At 61.9% G+C, this 17,280-nt stretch overlaps 2 protein-coding genes and 1 long non-coding RNA gene across 4 annotated transcripts in view; 2 read left to right on the top strand and 1 right to left on the bottom strand.

Moving 5' to 3' along the window:
• Positions 1–132: 132 nt before the first annotated feature.
• LOC113968011 (testis-expressed protein 2-like) lies at positions 133–10,004 on the bottom strand. 2 transcript variants are annotated; one of them, XM_027684150.1, is made up of 13 exons: positions 9,634–10,004; positions 6,834–6,995; positions 4,412–5,292; positions 4,080–4,280; positions 3,700–3,988; positions 3,255–3,469; positions 2,928–3,101; positions 2,724–2,823; positions 2,439–2,571; positions 2,191–2,328; positions 1,795–2,007; positions 1,376–1,496; positions 133–695 (listed from the first exon to the last, which is right to left on the bottom strand). In XM_027684150.1, exons 3-13 carry the CDS (start codon positions 5,279–5,281, stop codon positions 570–572), a joined length of 2,580 nt encoding a protein of 859 aa, XP_027539951.1. In that variant the 5' UTR covers positions 5,282–5,292; positions 6,834–6,995; positions 9,634–10,004; the 3' UTR covers positions 133–569. The 2 variants fall into 2 exon arrangements, with proteins under 2 accessions (XP_027539951.1, XP_027539952.1); XM_027684151.1 differs by having other exon boundaries at positions 2,928–3,074.
• A 352-nt stretch (positions 10,005–10,356) lies between these two features.
• MSRB1 (methionine sulfoxide reductase B1) lies at positions 10,357–12,543 on the top strand. The gene is made up of 4 exons (XM_027684159.1): positions 10,357–10,458; positions 10,939–11,081; positions 11,197–11,311; positions 12,284–12,543. The coding sequence occupies exons 1-4, from the start codon at positions 10,404–10,406 to the stop codon at positions 12,313–12,315; spliced, it is 345 nt and encodes a 114-aa protein (XP_027539960.1). The 5' UTR covers positions 10,357–10,403; the 3' UTR covers positions 12,316–12,543.
• A 6-nt stretch (positions 12,544–12,549) lies between these two features.
• LOC113968017 overlaps positions 12,550–17,280 on the top strand; it is a 13,727-nt gene continuing 8,996 nt past the window's right edge. The window contains exon 1 of the long non-coding RNA XR_003534341.1: positions 12,550–13,556. This is a non-coding gene — a long non-coding RNA (uncharacterized LOC113968017). The remainder of the gene's footprint in view (positions 13,557–17,280) is intronic.

The following is a 17,280-nucleotide window of genomic DNA, read 5'->3' as shown; positions in this document are numbered from 1 at the left end:
TCTCACACACTCACCCAGACACTGTTTTGCTGAGCTGAAGGTTTGACCCGTGGGACTTTCCCTGTTCAAGTCCCCCCCCGATCCCAGACGGAATGTGGGGATTTGTGCACAACAAGATGGCTGCTAGGCAGGGCTGGGCAGCGATGGATTTATTGAGTTTGGACTCACTTCCCACCCGTGCTTTCCTTGCAGTCCAGCTGCCTGTGGGGAGGGTGGGATGTTTGGAGCTGTGATGTTTGAGTCAGCGATGATCCCAACTCCTTCGGTGCAGAACCCGTCTGGGCGGCCTGCACCCTCTTTGGGAACCAGACAGTGGGAAGCCCAGCCTTCCACTGGTCCAGAGCTGCCTCCTTGACCAGGAGTCCTGGGAACCTCGGGCAGGAAGTTCCTGGCTCTGCAGAAGCTCCTTGTGCTGTGCCTGGTTCTGCCCTGAACGTGTGCTTGCAGGATTTGAGGAGGAGGCTCATCTGCACAAGCAGAGGATGAGGATGAATCCAGGCCCTGGCTGTCCCCGTGTCCCAGCGAGGTCCCTGAGCTCCATGCAGTGTCCCTGCCCCTGGGAATGTGCTTCAGAGCCTCTTGTCCCCCTTGGCTGGCAGGTCCCGGGGCAGTCCCGTGGCGGGCGGCCAAGGATCCAGGCCGGAGCGCATGATGGGAATGATGAGATCATCCATGTTTGGCATCACCAAAATCTTCTGAAAGAGGGACCCAGAGGAACAAGTCAGTGGGTTTGAACAGCACTCCCCTGCCTGGGGACACTGCCTGGAGGTGGCTTAGCAGGTCAGGTCAGAGCTCAGGGCTATGAACAGCTCCTGGGCTCCCACCCCCTCAGCAGCAGCCCCAGGGGGTTCCCAGCTCTGGATATTGGGGTGAGGACAAGCAGGAACAGTTTTTCTTGGCCCTGCCCACCCCTATGGCTTCATGGGTGTTCACAGCAAAGGGCAGGGACCAGCACTTTGAAATCATCCAAATGGGCAGCTCTCTGGGGGGCCCTAAATATCTGTGGGGATGTTTCTGCTCTTTGACCAAAGGTCTCAAAGGTGAGAGGCTGAAAACAAACCCTTGTGATGGCAAATCTCCAAAGCATCCCCAAAACAGAGCAGATGGGTGAATTCAGCCTTTCTGGGGGGGGTCTGCCTGGGACTGGCTGACAGCCCGAGTGCCCCCTGCTTGGGGCAGGGCTGCAAAAGGGAGGAAATCACTTTTCCTCAAGCACTGTCGTGCTCAGAGCACCAGCCCTGGAGCTGCTTATTCAGTTTCTCTCTCTTGACTGTCCAAAGCTGGACAGTGTTGGCTTTTTGTAGAGACAACTGGCCCAAACAGGTTGATTATCCCCGGTGGCAGGGTTTGCCAAGCCCTTCAGCAGCCCAGGCACCTGAAACTCGTGCTGCAGCTTCTTCTCGATCCACTCGGTGACGTGCAGGAACGTCACCTCCCGCTCGCCCAGCTTGGGACGCACCTTCAGCTCCAGCTGGGGCGGCACTCGGAAGCTGTACCTGCGGGGGGAAAGGAGAGAGGCAGAAAGCACCATGCCCCAAAGATGTGGCACAGCCCAGGCGGTCCCACTGCTGGGTTTTAGGGAGGAGGTGGCAGCTCACTGTCCCCGGATCCTGCCTTGGCCTGGGTGCAGACTCAGAGAAATGAGCCTGAGGTCACTGAGTCCCCTTGGGAGAACAGCCCCGGGCTGCTGTTGCCCCAGGTGATCCCAAAGCCCTGGAGCTGGCTCCTTGGAGCCACAGGGAGCGAGGGGAGCTGGAAGGAGGATGTGCACGTGGGGGGAAGGAGAGCTGGTACCAGACACGGTCCGTCGGTGGCGGGGGGATGTTCACAGCCAAGGTTCCTGCCAGCTCCTGCACCTCCACCGTCAGCAGCAGCGGCGTGTTGGAAACCTCCTCGATCTTCTTCTTGATGAACTCGTTTTCCCTGGCCTTCTGGAAGTACTTGGACTTGGCGATCTTATCCACGAAGCGCAGGATCTTCCTGCTCGTGCTGTTGCCGCTGACGTGGCTGAAGCGAGGGGAGCCCCAGCTCAGCACAGGGTGAGACCCAGGGCCCTGCTGGGTTTCGGAGTCCCCCATCCCTCTGCCAGGGACAGGGTCCCCTCTGAAGGGCCGCCACCATGTGCTGTGTGCCCTCCCGGGGACATCATCCCCGTGCCCCCCGTGGCACAGACCCCCAACACCCCCTTACCCCTCGGTGCCTGGTGGGGGGACCCGCTCCCCCGGGGCTCCCACGGGCTCTGCAGCAGCCACATCTTCCTCCTCGGAGGAGCCGGCGCTGGAGGACTCGGCGTCGCTGTCTGCCAGCAGGATCAGCCGGGGCCTGGCCCTGCGAGCCCCGAGGAGCATCACAGGGGTGCCCTGGGCCAGCAGCCCCTCGGCTCGCTCAGGCAGGAGGAGGAGGAGGAGGATGAAGCCAGCCATGCACAGCCTCCTTACCCCTCTGTGCCTGCCTCTGCCGGGCCGCTCTCCTCTGCAGTGCTCTCCTTCCCCAGCTTGCTGAGGTTCATCTTCGTCTCCAGCGTCATCTGCAACGAGCCGCTGTAGGTGACCTCCATGTCCACCCAGAGCCCTGCCAGGGAGAGGGACAGGGCGAGACCAGGTCAGCACCATGGGGGCAGAGCTGCTTGTGCACCCGCCGAAACTTCTGTGCTTCAGGTACCAGGCTGGCATCTCAGTGAAGCTGCAGCGGAGCCAGCCCTGGGGTCCCTGTGGGGCTCTTACCTCGCTCATTTACGGTGGGGTTGGAGGCACTGAGGACCAAGGGGATGGATGTGCCCATGTCCAGCTCTGTCAGCGTCAGCTCGTTCATGAAATACGGGAGCTGATGGAGGGAAACCCCGCGGGGACGGTCACTGCAGCCTGGCACCTGCCGTGGGGCCTTGGGGACGGGGCTCCCCCGGCTGCTGGGATGCTCCTGCCTCTCACCTTGATCTTGCTCAACTTCTTCTGGATCTTGTTGGACACTTGCTCTGCCCAGTACTGCTCCCGGAGGAAGTCCCAGAAGATGCGCCCCACCAGCGCGTTCATCCAGGCCGTGCCAGCCTCGCCGTGCCCGCCCGTGTCCTCGCCGGGCTGTGGGGGGACAGGAGCCACGGGCCCCTGGAGGGAGGTGGCCCCCTGAGCAGTGGGACCTGCTGCCCGGGTGTTCCCCTGCCCCCAGGGCTTGGCAGGGAGGGGATGAAGCACAGCCTTGCAGTGGCTCCACGCAGGATCCACCAGTCCCGCTCCCGGTGCCGGGTTTGTCCCACTCACCTTGGTGGGCGTGGGGCTGCCCAGAGCTCCGTGAGAGGGGCTCCGATCCGGGCTGGGTGCTCCCTGTGCTGGCACGAATCGGGCCATGTAGGTGTTGTAATCCAGGTAAATCTCTTCCACACTTCCCAACAGATCCTTGGGTGGGACAGCAGAGGAAAGGTCCTCGGTGCTCCCTCCGCTGCTGCTGCCGCTGCTCTGTGGAGCCGGTCCCGCGCCTGGGGACATGGAATCCAAGGGTCACTCAGGTTGGAAAAGCCCTCTCATGTCATCAAGTCCAGCCATTCCCCCAGCACTGCCAAGACCACCACTAGACCATGTCCCCAAGTGCCACACCCACATGGCTTTTAAATCCCCCCATGCCCATTGCTGCCCACGAGGGCACATGTGCATGTCCCACCCGGGTGGGTCCTGGCGCAGAGCAGAGGCCACGATGGCTGCGTCTCACCTGCCCTGGTGTCACCGTGGCTGCCGGGTGTCCCGCGGGAGGCTTGCACGAGGTGCTGGTACCACTCCTCCTTCTCTCGTCCCGTCCTCCCAAACAGGTACAGGCACCTCTCCCTGCCGTCCCCTGGGATGTCCTGCCCGGACAGTGGCACCTTCTTTGTCCCCTCATCCCCCTGCAGCTCCGTGTCGTGCTCCTCGCTGCCCCTGCCCTCCTCGGCGAGGAGGACACAGATGGGGTATTTCTTGTTCCACGTCCGCTTTCGGGCCAGGCTGGGGGGGCACAGGAAGACCTGCAGCACCGGGAGCGGGGGTGAGGCCGGGCCAGGGGTGGGTGAGTGGGAGAGTCTCCCGTGGGAGAGTCCTGGGCACCGCCAGCCTCACCTTGGCGTCGGTCAGGTCACAGCTGCGGTGGCTGACGAAGGCGGTGTCGAGGATTTCCTCCTCGAAGGTGGCTCTGCGCGGGATGTTGCTCTTGGGGTAGGACAGCTTGAGGGTGGCCCCGTCCAGCACGGCGAGCACCGAGTGCGTGAGCGAGGGGTGGAAAAGCTCGGGGTCGTAGACATGCAGCTGGTTCATCCAGCCCTGGGGGAGGGAGAGGGAGAGGGAGCCGGAGCTTCCCGCTGTGCCGTGGGGGCAGCAGCCTGTACCCACCACGGGCACCTCCAACCCTGGGATCCCCTCCAGCCCCCCACCGCAGGTCACCCCCCTCCTACCTGGAGGTGGGGAGTTTCCCGGGGCTCCCCCGGGAGCAGCCTGGGGCGCAGGCGGCCCCAGGGTCCCCGTGTGGCCGGCGGAGCCTTCGGCATGAGGAGGAGGATGGCGAGGAAGCCCAGCACCAGCCCGCAGAGCAGCCCCACGCAGAGGCCGGCGGCGTAGGGCGGCAGGGGCAGGACCAAGTAGCCGTAGGCGAGGAGGGCGATGGAGGCGAGGGCTCTGCCCGGCACCGCGCCCCCGGAACGCGCCGCCGGCGGCTCCTCGGGGGGCGGGAGCGGGGGCTCCGCATCCCGCTGTGCCACCTCCACCACCTGGATCACGTCCCCGTAGGAGCAGATCTCGTAGCGGCAGTTCAGGGTGGGCTCCCAGGGGGTCCAGTCCCGCACCCGGCGTCCCCCGGCCCCGCGGCCCCCCGGCGTCCCGGGGCTGCCCCCCGGCTCCTTCGCCCGGGACGGGGGGCTGCTCTCCTCGGCCATCAGGCGGCTGAGCCGGCTCAGGGGCTCCTGCACGGCCTCCGACAGCCGCCTCCGCGTGTCCTCCAGCCTGGCCTCGCGCAGCCGGAGCAGGGCGGCCCGGCTCTCCGACGGGGAGATGCTGGGCGAGGACGGAGCCGTGCGGGACTTGGCGGGGCTCAGCCGGGGCTGGGGGGCCCGCGGGAGGTCGGCCAGGAGCATCCCCCCGGGCTGGGGCGAGAGGGGACGCTTCGTGTCCCCGTCCGTGTTGGGGAGGAGCCCGCCGGTGTCCTCCCTGGTGCCGGCAGGATGGGGTGTGAGTCCATCGGTGTCCCCGCGCCGAGGTGAGCCCGGGGACGGTGCCAGGGCTGGAGAGGCGTCGGCCGCCGCCGCAGCCTGGTCTGCCATCGCTCGCATCGCCGACGGCGCTGCCGGGGGAACAGAGGGGTCGGCTCAGCCCCGGGAGAGCTCAGGGCACAGCACGGGCCTGCCCCAGCCCTGCCTTCCCCACCAGCATCGCCACGAGCCCCGAGCAGGAGCGGGCTGACGCCGGGGAACCCGCTGCTACGGGCTGGGCGCCTTCCAGCCTATCTCGGGATGCACTTGGGGCTTGCACACAGCTTGGGGCTCTCCCTGGGCTGCCCAGCAGGGATGGGATGGAGGAGGCGCCGTGGTAAGATGAGCTCAGTGATGGGGTGTGGGGAACCCCTTGTCTAAGGAGGATAAACCTCAGGCAGGCAATTAGCAAGGAGACTTCTGAGAACCCGAAACCACCAGCCAGGTCTGCAGCCCAGCGAGGGGGATTTTCCTGCACCAGGACACTCTGTTGGTCCCAGTGCAAGAGCTGGGGCTGGGAGGAGAGATGCCAGGCCAGCAGGCAGGACTCTCTGACTCCTCTGAAGGTTTCTGGCATAACCAACAGTGGTTTGGCTCCCTCTTCATGCACTGCACAAACCCGAAATGGAGCCAGTCTGAGCTCTGGCCCCAGTGCAGTGTGGGGATGCTCTGCAGGTCGGGAATCCCTGGTTTTACTGGAGGGGCACAAAAGTTTCCCTAACAAAGTTTCTGTAGCCTTGAGGGTGTCCTTGGCCATGGCACAGTCCTGTCCTGTCCCCAGCAGCCTCCATGATCCCTCACTGCTGCGCTCCTGCAAAAGCCAAGGGCTGCCCCACTCCCAAGCTGTGCCCCTCCGTGATTCTGGGAAGGAGGATGGACCTGCAGGTTGGGCTCTGCAGAGCCAGCTCCCAGCAGGTCCGAGGGGTGCTCAGCCTCTTCCCCTGGTGGCATCCCTGCTGCAGGAGCAGGGATGCCATCCCAGGAACCCTGGGGCTGCCTCACACCCGGCACCGCGCCGCCCTGGATCTTCAAAGCTCCTCAGTGCCAGGAATTAATTACAGGCTGTGCCGCAGCTGCCTCCAGCCCCCTTTATATAATCTCATGTTCCTCGGCTCTCGCTTTGCTTCTGATTTACAGGAGCCACTTGTTAACCCCAGATCATCCATGGGTGATTGCCCCCATGGTCCCAGCACCCGGCAGAGACCCCAGCTGGGGGGCTGGTGCCATCCAACCTGTGGGCAGGGCTGTGGCAGCACTGGCACCACCAGCACCCCCAGCAGACAGAGCAGTCCAGGGCACCCGGCAAAGCACCGAAGCAGCCAAACAAGGAGAGAGCAGAGGAAAATGAGTGATGGAGCTGGGCCTGAGAGGGGAGTTAGTCTAGTGGAAAGTCTCTGCCCATGGGAGGGTTTGAACTGGATGGCCTTTAAGGTCACTTCCAACCCAAACCATTTCATGATTCTATGATTTCAAGGGATCCCTTCTCTAATCCTACAGGGCATTGTTCACCTCCCACCCAAGCACAGAAGCCAGGACACCCCTTGTCCCTTATCATGCAGGTTTCCCAGTGGCCCCAGTGCCACAGCCACCCCCAGTATCCCCAGTTCTGCCCATCACCCTTGGCTGTTCCTACCAGAACGCCCCGGGGCTGGTCCTTGGCGGGTCCTGCCTGGCCACTGCTCCCTGTCCCTGCTGGGTCAGGGGGACACCATCTCCCCTGCTCTGGGCTTGGAGCTCCCCTCTGCCGTTCCCGTCTTTCTGCTCCCACTGCTCCCCTACTCGTGGGTTTTAAAAGCTAAAAAAAAAAAAAAAAAGAGAGAGAAAAAAATAAAAAGAAGAAGTCTGTTTCCTGAGAGACCATTAGCACGGTGGAAGACAGAGATAATAATAGCCTGGGTTTGTATGGGAATTCTCCTCTGGCAGGGACGGCGAGTACCGCAGGGGCCACGCTGCTGCAACAGCCACCTCTGGGGAGGGGGGTGCTGGGGATGGACCCCACTGGGTGCCATGGATGGACCACCAGCACCCCGAGATGGAGGGTCCACGCTGTGCAGCCCTGGGGGAGGGTTTGCTGCTGGCTGAGGCTTCACAGGGCAAATGCTGAGTGCAGAGGTGCCCCAGCACAAACCCACCTCCCAGCCCGGAGCTCATCCCCGGCCTGTGCCAGCACAGGAGGATAGGGGGAATCTTTTTGCTCTTTACAGGATAAATTGGATAGGAGGGTCCTGGCAAGTGCTTTTGTCAAGTGCTGGGTGCAGCTGGGTGGGCTCAGCTGGGTGGTGGGGTGAGGGGGATGATGGTGGCTTTGGAGGCTCCAGCAAACAGCTCTCAGGGGGTGTCCCCCCAGCCCTGGTGGTACCTGGAAGGAATCAGTGCTGTGTTGGATGTTGCATTGAGAAGCAGTTCTTGGGACACTCAGTCCAGGGTTTCTCTGCAGGGCAGGGACACAAGACCCCCAGTGACTGTGTCCCCCCTCGCTGCAGTTGGAAACACCAAAGCCACAACCATCAGCAAGTGTCTCCACTGGATTCCAGCTCCAAATTTCTGCTCCTTGCTCCCAGATCTGGTTCACATTCAGGGCTTGGATTTGACAGAGAAAAGCTGCAGCCCAGCTTGGGCTGGTGTCTCGGACTGTCTGCCCCTGGAATACTCCCTTCCCGTGCCCAAGGAGCAGGAGCTTGCCCAGCATGGCACGGGGGGATGCTCCCTGTAACTCGCTCCCAAGCGGGCACTGCCTGGCTGGCATTTGCATTTTGTCAAATCAGGGAGAGTTAATTGAAACATTAACTTCCCTCAGCCCTCAGGTTAATTAGGTGGTGGTAGCACTGCTCTGCTGGGCTTTCCTCGCCCAGACGAAGGAGCTGGAAATCCCTCTCCAATTATCTCCACAAAGCACGAGCACAGAACCCAGCTGTGACACTGCCCCCGGAGTGCTCCGTGTTATCCCGAGATCAAGGAGTGCCGGGCTCTCACTGCAGCCTCGGGATGTCACTTCAGGCAATGGCTCAGGCAGTGCAGGATCCCAGCTCTGTCCTCGCCTCCCACTTCCACATTACGTTGCTCTTTCTCAGGGGTTTTACTGGTGGATACTGGAGTGGATTTCATGCTGCTGGGGGAGTGAGGAGCCAGGCGGGCTTTGGCACCGCTGGAATGGCTCCAGTGGGATTCTGGGACCAAGCCAGCCCCAGGACCCACTCCCAAAGCCTCTCCACCACTGTGTGTCCCAGAGCTTGAGCCTGGCCCTGCCTCTCCACGGACTTTGCTTCACTCCCATGTCTCAGCCATTCCCATCCTCTGCTCATAGTTCCCGAGACCTTCACGTCCCTCATGGGAACTCCCAGCCCTGGGGAAGGATCCAGCCAGTTCCCACATCCATCACATTGTACCGGCAGAGCTTCTCCACAGGAATTTGGGTGAGCAGCAGACATTGGATGGACGATGCTCCTCAGACCCAGGGCCAGGTGGCTGCTGCGGCTCCTTCCACCAGCTGGAAATCCACGCCCCGAAGGTGTGCAGGGCCCTGGAGTCTATTTGGAGCTTTTCCTGACATCCTACTCCTCTGATCTCGGTGGATCTTATGGGAGGTGCTTTCAGCACATCGCATCACCCTCTCTCCGTGCCACTGCACGGCGCATTCCCGGCTCCCTGTGCCCCACGGGGCAGCGGCGGAGCCCCTTCCTCCCCCTGCCCGGGCTCCTGCCACGAGTCATCAATCCCCGGGGCTGGAGCGGGAGCTCAGCCGGTCCGAGATGAAGCCTGACCTAATTCAAAGCGGCAGCACCCAGCGGGCAGGAGCCCCGCCGGCGCCGGCCCCTCGCGGGGGTCCCGCAGCTCCCGGGGGAGCTCCCGGCCCAGGGACACGTCCGTGGGCATCAGGGAACGGGGATCCGTCCGAGCGCATCGCTGCGGCCGCAGGGCAGCAGGGACAGACCTCGGCTCGTGCCCGAAGGGCGCCAAAATTTTTCCTCTTGCGCCAAGAAGGTGCCATTTCCATGAGAGCCCAAGCCCGGGGACTCATCCGAGGGTCCTTGGATAAACTAGGGAAGAAGGGACTTGTAGTGCCGGTTTTTGGAAGGAGAAAGGAGCTGCAGCAGCTCATCCTCTCCAGAACCTGCCAAGGTTCACCTTCAAAGCCCTCACCTTGCCACACGCCGGGCTGCTGCCTCCGCCTCTCCGGGACCCCCCGCGCCCGCAGGGGCCTCGGTCAGTCCCCGCATCCCCCTGCGGGAGGGTCCCCACGGGTCACCCCGGCTCTGCGCTCCCGGCGTGGCGGGACTGGGGGTCCCCGCTGAGCCTGTGCCAGCACCCACCCCCGGAGCCTCGGGGGTGCCTGGGGGGACCCCCAGACCCGACCACCGCCAACCCATCATCCTGCTGGGGAAACTGGGTCTGCCCCGGCCCCGCCGCCCGCCCCGGCCCCGCAGCGCCGGTACCTGCGGCAGGAGGGGGAGCCCGGGGGGCGCCGGGGGAGGGTCGGTCGGTCCCGGTGATGGAGAAGGACGAGCAATGCCGGGGAGTCGGACCGGTCCCAGTGCCAGGGGAGGATAACGGGGGGGGGGGGAGTCAATCCCGCTGCCGGGGGGGGACCGGACCTTGTGCCGGGGAAGAAGAGCCGGTGCCGGTGCCAGCGACAGTGACGGTGCCGGCGCTGATGGAGGCCGGCCGGTCCTGGTGCCGGGATCCAAGGACTGATGTCGGTGCCGGGATAGCAGGGCCGGAGCTGGAGCCGGTGCGGGTGCCGGTACCGGGAGTGAAGAGCCGGTGCCGCTGCCGGGTGCGGGTGCCCAAAGCGGGGTGCGGGTGCCCGGTGCGGATGCCTGGTACCCGGTGCGGATGCTCGGTGCCCGGTGCGGATGCCCGGTGCCAGGCTGGCGCCCGCCCCGCTCCCGCCGGCGGGGCCGGAGCATCCGCAGCACCGTGTGCCGGCTCCGCGCTCCGCCCCGCGCCCCCCGCCCCGCCCCGCGCCCCCCGCCCGCGCCCCCGGGGCTCCCCCTGCGCGTCCCCCCCGCACCAGCGGGGGCTGCGGGGCCCGGGCCGGGGGTCCCCGAGGTGGGGGGATGCGAGAGGAGCCCCCCCCGGCGGCAGGACCCCCCGGTACCGGCGGCCCCAGCGCCTCCCGCGGGGTCGGGGCGGGCCCGGGGCGGGGCCCGGCGGAAGGGGCGCGGCCGGGCGGGCGGAACGGGCCGGGGGAGCGGGCGCAGCCATGTCCTTCTGCTCCTTCCTGGGGGGAGAGGTGTTCAAGGACCACTTCCAGCCGGGTGAGCGGCCCCCCGGGGATGGGGTCGGGGGGATCCCTCCTCGCGGGGAGGGCGGGGGGTGTCGCTGGGGGAGGCGGAGCCCCCCGGGGTGAAGGTTTTTGGGAGGGGGGGTTGGGGATGGGGGCGTCCTTTAGCGGAGCATCCTCCAGTCGTGCGGACCGCGCTGGGGGTCCCGGCTCTGGGGTCATTGCTGGGGGATCCCTCCCATGGGGAGGGGGGGTCCCTATAGGGGCTGGCAGTGGGGTCGATCCCTGTAGGGGCTTTCTGGGGGGATCCTGTCCTGCAGGGACCTCCATGGGGAAAGCGGTTCTGCCCCCTGCCTTGTCCTGGGGGGGTCTCTGGGGTTCCGGCCGCAGCAGCCGCTGGCACCGACCCACGCGGGCAAAGTCCCACGCGGGTGTCCCGTGTCACCGCGCTCACGTGTCACCCCCGCTGTCCCCCGCTCTGACCACTCTCCTGTCCTTACCCCCCCCTCCCCAGGCATCTACGTGTGTGCCAAGTGTGGCCATGAGCTGTTCTCCAGCCGGGCCAAGTACGAGCACTCCTCGCCCTGGCCGGCCTTCACCGAGACCCTGCGCGGGGACAGCGTGGCCAAGCGGGAGGAGCGCCCGGGGGCTCTCAAGGTGCCCGTCCCCAAACCCCCGGGATGCGGCGACAAAACACCCGCGGGCTCGTTCTCTCCCCTGAGCCCGGGCTGAGAGAGCCCGGCTGCTGCCAACCCTCTCCTTGCTCTTCCAGGTCACTTGTGGCAAGTGCGGCAACGGGCTGGGCCACGAATTCCTCAACGATGGGCCCAAGCGGGGCCAGTCCCGCTTCTGAATATTCAGCAGCTCGCTGAAGTTCGTCCCGAAAGGTACCAGCGGTGGCTTGGCAGCTGCTCCAGCCCGTGCAGTGATTTTTGGGGAGCTGCTGATAGCCCGGGCAGGGTGTGCACTGCGCTGCTTTGGGCAGGGCGGCTCTGGCTGTGCTGATAAGCCAAGGAGCTGCTTGGGAGCCCTGAATCAATGTCAGGCTGCTCAGCTGGAGGCTCCCCGGCCTCCCCCTGGAGGAGCTGGGTGTGACTGGAGCTCCTGGATGTGACCACGGGTCTCTGTGGGTCCGAGGGGCAGCTAAATGTTGGGGGGTTTCTACTGGGGGAGCAAAGTGAGGGCAGGGAGCTCCTGTGGTGGGGCTGGAGGGGTTTGCTGTTGCTTCTTAGGGAAGTTATAGAATCCTGGAATGGTGAGGATTGCAAAGGAGCTGAAAGTTCATCTCATTCCAACCCCCTGCCATGGGCAGGGACACCTTCCACTAGCCCAGGTTGCTCCAAGCCCTGTCCAACCTGGCCTTGGACACTTCCAGGGATCCAGGGGCAGCCACAGCTTCTCTGGGCAACCTGTGCCAGGGCCTCCCCACCCTCACAGGGAAGGATTTCTTCGTAATATCCAGTCTAAATTTCCCCTCTGTCAGTTTGAACCCATTTCCTCATGTCCTGCCGCTCCGTGCCCTTGTGGGAAGTCCCTCTGCAGCCTCTTGTAGACCTTTTAGGTACTGGAAGGAAGTTGGGTGGGAGTTGTGAATATTGCAGCCCTGTGGGTGGGGAGCAGGGCTGTGGGAAGGGCAGGGCAGGCCTTCTTCCCCTTGGTGATTGTGCTTTTTGCTTCCTCCAAGGCAGAAAAAGGCCTCAGGAGGCCAAATTTTGAGCAGCACCCTGGGCACGAGCTGCTGTGCTGCTTGTTGGACTGGGATGGTTGTGAGATGCTGTGCAGCAAAACACCCCTGTAAAAAGGGCTGGTGGTTCTGGAGGCAGAAACACGAGCCCTGATTGTTCCTCCCCCTCTCTTAGGTAAAGCTGACAACGACCTGAAGGAGAAGTAAGCGAGCTGCTCCCCCTGGCACTCTGTCCTGGGCTGATCCTGCCTTCACACCATCCCAGCAAGGGGCACTGTGGCAAGAGGAACCCTAAGGAAGCTCCTGGTTTCCCTGACTCAGTTCCCCGCTGGTTGTCACGGTTCACCCCTCATTTCCCTGTCACGGTTTCCCCCTGGTCTCCCTGGTCTGGTTCCCTCCTGGTTTTCCTGGTCTGGTTCCCTCCTGGTTTTCCTGGTCTGGTTCCCTCCTGGTTTCCCTGGTCTGGTTCCCTCCTGGTTTCCCTGGTCTGGTTCCCTCCTGGTTTCCCTGGTCTGGTTCCCTCCTGGTTTCTCTGGTCTGGTCCCCTCCTGGTTTCCCTGTCCAGTTCCCCCTTGGGGCTGTTCCCACTTGGGATCCCGGGAGGCCCCTGGGGGAGGTGAGGGGAAAATGGGGTTGCAGAAGCTCTGTGCTGCTGGGTGAAGGGTTGTATGACCTGAGGGTGTTTCACAGGAATTGGGATGATGCAAACCCCACAGCTCTTCATTTTCCCCTCCCTCCCCCCCTCCAGACCTGTCTGTGCTCCCCAGCATCCTCCCCTCTGCCAGGAGCAGAGTCCTTTGGGTTTTGCCCATCCAAGGAGTGGCTGTGCCTGCACTCCTGCCTCTGCTTGAGCTCTGGGGAGGGTTTGCTGCTGACTCCAGCCGAGCCAGGACACTGTGCAGAGCAGAGCCAGGCACTGATGCAATCCAGAGTTGCTGTGCTGGCACTGCCAGGGAGTCACGCTGGATTAGCCGGGGTCAGAGGCTGGGTTAATCCCTGGTGCTATTCTGGGCCGGGATCATGGTATGAATTGCCCTATATAAACCCTCCCAGGGTGCTGGGGCAGCGATGTTTTGTGATCCCACTGGGCAGCATCCAGGTGTTTTCCCCCTCTGCCCACCTTGCACACAGTAGAGACGGCTCTAGATCCGTGTCCTCGGTTCTGCCTTGGCCTTACACCAGATTTATCACTGTGCAATAAACTCCAGTGGCACTCAGGTTCCTCCTGGCTGTGCCCTGGTGGGAGGGAGGCTGGGGTTGGGCTCTCTTGGCACAGCTCAGGCTTCAGGAACCACGTCTGCGCTGCCTCAGTGCTCCCAAGGGCTGTCACACTGAGCTCTCCTTAACTCAGCACCTCATTCGTGGCCTTCCCTCCCTGTCCCAGAAACCAAATCCTCCTCTGGAATCAATGCACAAGGATTTTTGAAGATGGGAGAAGCTCTGAGCCGGTGCAGCTGCACTCAGGGACACGCCTGGGGAGGTTTCTCTCCGTGTGTTTTGCCTCAATCCCACGGCTCTGAGGGCACCAGTAAGAGTTTGACACACCAGTTAAATTACCTGGAGCTCACTGCTGGTCTCGTACCTCTTTCCATGCTGAAAATAAAGCACTGATTCACTGTGTTGGAGTGTTAAACACCCTGGGAGTGGCATCCTGGTGCATCTGCTCGGGGGTTGCAGGGATGGGGAGGCTGAGGGGGTGTGGGGTGTGGTGGCTTTACCCTGAATTTGTTCCCGTTACCCCAGGGTTTGCCATGGGAAAGGGGGATGCTGATGCATTGGAGGTCTCTGGGCCTTCCCAGGGTCAAAGCTTTACTGGGGAATGTTTCCTTTTCACTCCTCTTAGCACTTTTGCCCAAATGAAGCTGGTTTTAGCTCGTTTCACACTGTGTTCTTTGCTCCTCCTGGGCTGGCAGGATCATATGGGCAGAGGGAACTGAGCTTTAGCAGCATCTCACCAGAATTTTCCGCCACAAATCTGCCTGGGAGATCCCTCTCTGCCTTGCAAGGGGCTCTTCACCCCATTAGAGCTGGAAACCAGGTTCCTGGAGCCTGGATTCTTGAGCTGGGCTTTGCCAGACTGCAGTTCCCTCCTGAGAGGGGGTGAAGTCTGCTCGGGAACACGGGAGCCAGCTCCACATCCCCCTGCCCTGCCCTCACCTCGGGGTGATCTCTGATTGCTCACCAGGCTCCAGTCTGAGGGTTCAAGCTGCTTTTTGACCGATTGATTCTTGGATCTTTAGGATATTGGGGAGAAACACTTCCCTGGGAGGGTGGTGAGGCCCTGGCACAGGTTGCCCAGAGAAGCTGTGGCTGCCCCTGGATCCCTGGAAGTGTCCAAGGCCAGGTTGGACGGGGCTTGGAGCAACCTGGGCTAGTGGAAGGTGTCCCTGCCCGTGGCAGGGGGTGGGACTGGATGAGCTTTAAGGTCCCTTCCAACCCAAACCATTCCAGGATTGCTCTGGACTGGTAACCTCCAGGTGAGTGCTGGAGCACAGAGGTGTGTGGAAGGAAGGGATTTTTGGGGTGGTTTCCTGCGAGGTGCTGCCCTGATGAGGCAGCAGAGGTTCCTCCCACTCCTGCTCTGTCCAGCAGCCTGTGCCGCGGGGGATCCCGCCGGGATTCCACGCTGCCTTGCAGTTCATGGATGCAGGCACGGGAGGGTGCCAGTGCCTTTCCCAACCCTGCTCCAGGCGCCGCAGGGAGGGAAGGAGGACGCTGGTGAGGGATCCTGTGCGTCCACCCGTGCAGCAACGAGAAGGAAAATTATCCGGAGCCAAAACCCCTCAGGATGGTTTCAGTAGAGATGGGACATTTCCCTGGAAATCCGGCTGGAGGTGGGATTTTAGCAGCGATAATAAAGACCTGAGGCCGGAGGGCCCCAGGCAGCTCCTGGTGGTGAGGATGAAGATGATCCAGCAGGGAATATTCCATCCTGTCCCGTTTTGGCAGGGATATTAAAGACCTGAGAGTGGACAGTTGCAGGCAGCACCTGGTGCTGAGGATTCAGGATGCAATCCTGCAGGACAGATCCATCCCAGCTCCCTGAGCACCCCCAGCCACCCCGTGCACTCACAGGGTCCTTCACCCTCCCCAGACCACTGTGGGTGCCCAGGGAAACCCTCTCTTCCCTCCCTCCATGGCCCAGGCATTCCCTCTGCCATCTCCCTCCTCATTCAATTATCACACTAATGACAATTCTGCCTTTAACGAGAGGATTTTGCTTGGCTGGGAGCGGCTCAGCTCCGACACACAAATTGAATTACGTTTCCAGGCCGACACAAACTTCCCTGGTTGTTTGGAAAATCATTAATTTCCTCCCCCGTAGCCTCCAGCTGACCTTCCCTTTTGGGGTTTGCCATTTTTTTTTATCCACATGCCACGCAGGGGACCTGCCCCTGACCCTCCTCGGGATGGCTCCAGCCGCTGGCACAGCAGCCAGAGCCCGCCAGCAGTTAGATTAATGCTCCTCATAAAGAGGACAAGCCCCACAGAAATTATGTTATGCAAGGGAAAAGCAAATGGCCTGGAGGCACTCGGAAGCTCTAATTACTGCTATTCCTTGGAGCCAGTGCCCGGCTGCTCCTGCTCCTGCTTTCACCTGGAATTCTCACTCCCGTTTCCTGGCCTCCCAGGGGTGGCTCCTTCTTTGATATTTGTGTGATTTTGTTTCATTTTACCCTTTGATCCACAGTTTTTCCCCCTCCAGCTGTGCCCAGTGACACACCAAGGGCAGGAGGGGGCACCTGGCTGTGAACACTCCAGGTGACCCCAAACCCCAAAAGCCCGAGACCCCAAAGCAGCGTTTTGGGGGGTTATACATTGGGATACCCCTTGGGACAGGGAGCACAGCCCAGTTTAGGGTGCTCTGGAACAGTCAGTCCTGGTAAATGGGTGTTTTCATCCCGAGCTCTGCTGGGTCCCATCCCGGTCACGGGCTCTGGAGCATCAGTTTGCTTAAAAGGGGTTATTTGGGTTCCTTTGGGGGCTGTGAAAATGCATGTTTTGTGTTAATTACAGAAAATAAAGTGATGGCAATTAAAAGAAAATCCCACCCCTCCATGATTTCCCAGCAGTGTGGGGGCTGGCAGGAGGACCTCACCTGTCCCAGGGCATTCCCAGCAAAAGCTGGAGAAAATTAAAGGCTTATTATACTTCATTCACCAACAATAACTTCATCTCTCCCTATCCCAGCTCCCACCCTGAGCTGCCACTCGCTGGGCACTCGCTGATCCTGAGGTTTGGTTAATCCCACTGAACCTCCCTGAGCCATGAGGTGGGGGAAATTTGGTTTTGGTTTTTTGGTGTGTGTTAATTAGGGAGATAATGACTGGAAACATCCAGATCGAGTCTGAGCACGCCGGGAAAATATTTAGCCCGAGGAAAATTTTAATCTTTTTTTTTCCTCTTCCCTTCCCCGGCTGTTGAGCTCAGACTTTTTAAGGCAATTAGTGAGGGTTTAGTTGCTAATCAGTCATACTTAGATGCTCGCTTTGGGGTCTTATCTCACGCTCCCAAGTGAGCATCGCTTCTAATCAGGAGCTTCATTTTTGAGGTGGGAAATACCTGTCCCAGCCTGGCGCAGGCGTGTCCCTGTGCTGCACCAGCACCTGGCAGGGGAGGTTTACATTGGATAGTAGGAATATTTGTTCATGGAAAGGGTTGTAAAGCATTAGAGCAGGCTGGCCAGGGCAGTGGTGGAGTCCCTGTAAGTGTTCAAAGGATGTGGCACTCGAGGACGTGCTTTAGTGGTGCTGGTGGATGGTTGGACTTGATGGTTTTAAAGGTCCTGTGGGGATGCCACAGCACTCCTGCCCTCCCCATGCTCCAGTGGGGAGCTGGGTGAACCATCCCAAAACACATCACCCCGGGGAAAGGGGCCACCAGGGAAGGATGCTCTGGGCTGTGCCACCATCGTTCCAGTCCAGTGCCAACATCAGACCAGCACTGCCAGCATTGGCCTGGCCCTGTGAACATCGGTCCAGCCTCATGCCAGCACCATCCCAGCCCTGCCAGCACCATCCCAGCCCTCCCAGCACCATCCCAGCCCTGCCAGCACCATCCTAGCCCTGTCAGGATCATCCCAGCCCTGCCAGCACCATCCCAGCCCTGTCAGGATCATCCCAGCCCTGCCAGCACCATCCCAGCCCTGCCAGCACCATCCCAGCCCTGTCA

The sequence above is a fragment of the Neopelma chrysocephalum genome, unplaced genomic scaffold, assembly GCF_003984885.1.
Source record: "Neopelma chrysocephalum unplaced genomic scaffold, ASM398488v2 Primary Assembly neopelma1_65b, whole genome shotgun sequence".
Taxonomy (NCBI): Eukaryota; Metazoa; Chordata; class Aves; order Passeriformes; family Pipridae; genus Neopelma; species Neopelma chrysocephalum.
Note: the sequence above shows the minus strand (reverse complement) of the source record. Positions and strands in the feature narration are given on the sequence as shown.

Excerpts from the sequence above, each read along its gene's own strand:
- LOC113968011 (XM_027684150.1), bottom strand. The coding sequence starts at position 5,281 with ATGCGAGCGATGGCAGACCAGGCTGCGGCGGCGGCCGACGCCTCTCCA. Across the intron at positions 3,470-3,699 it reads CCACGGTGACACCAGGGCAG|GCGCGGGACCGGCTCCACAG; the intron begins GTGAGACGCAGC and ends CCATGTCCCCAG. Across the intron at positions 2,824-2,927 it reads AGAAGTTGAGCAAGATCAAG|CTCCCGTATTTCATGAACGA; the intron begins GTGAGAGGCAGG and ends TCCCTCCATCAG.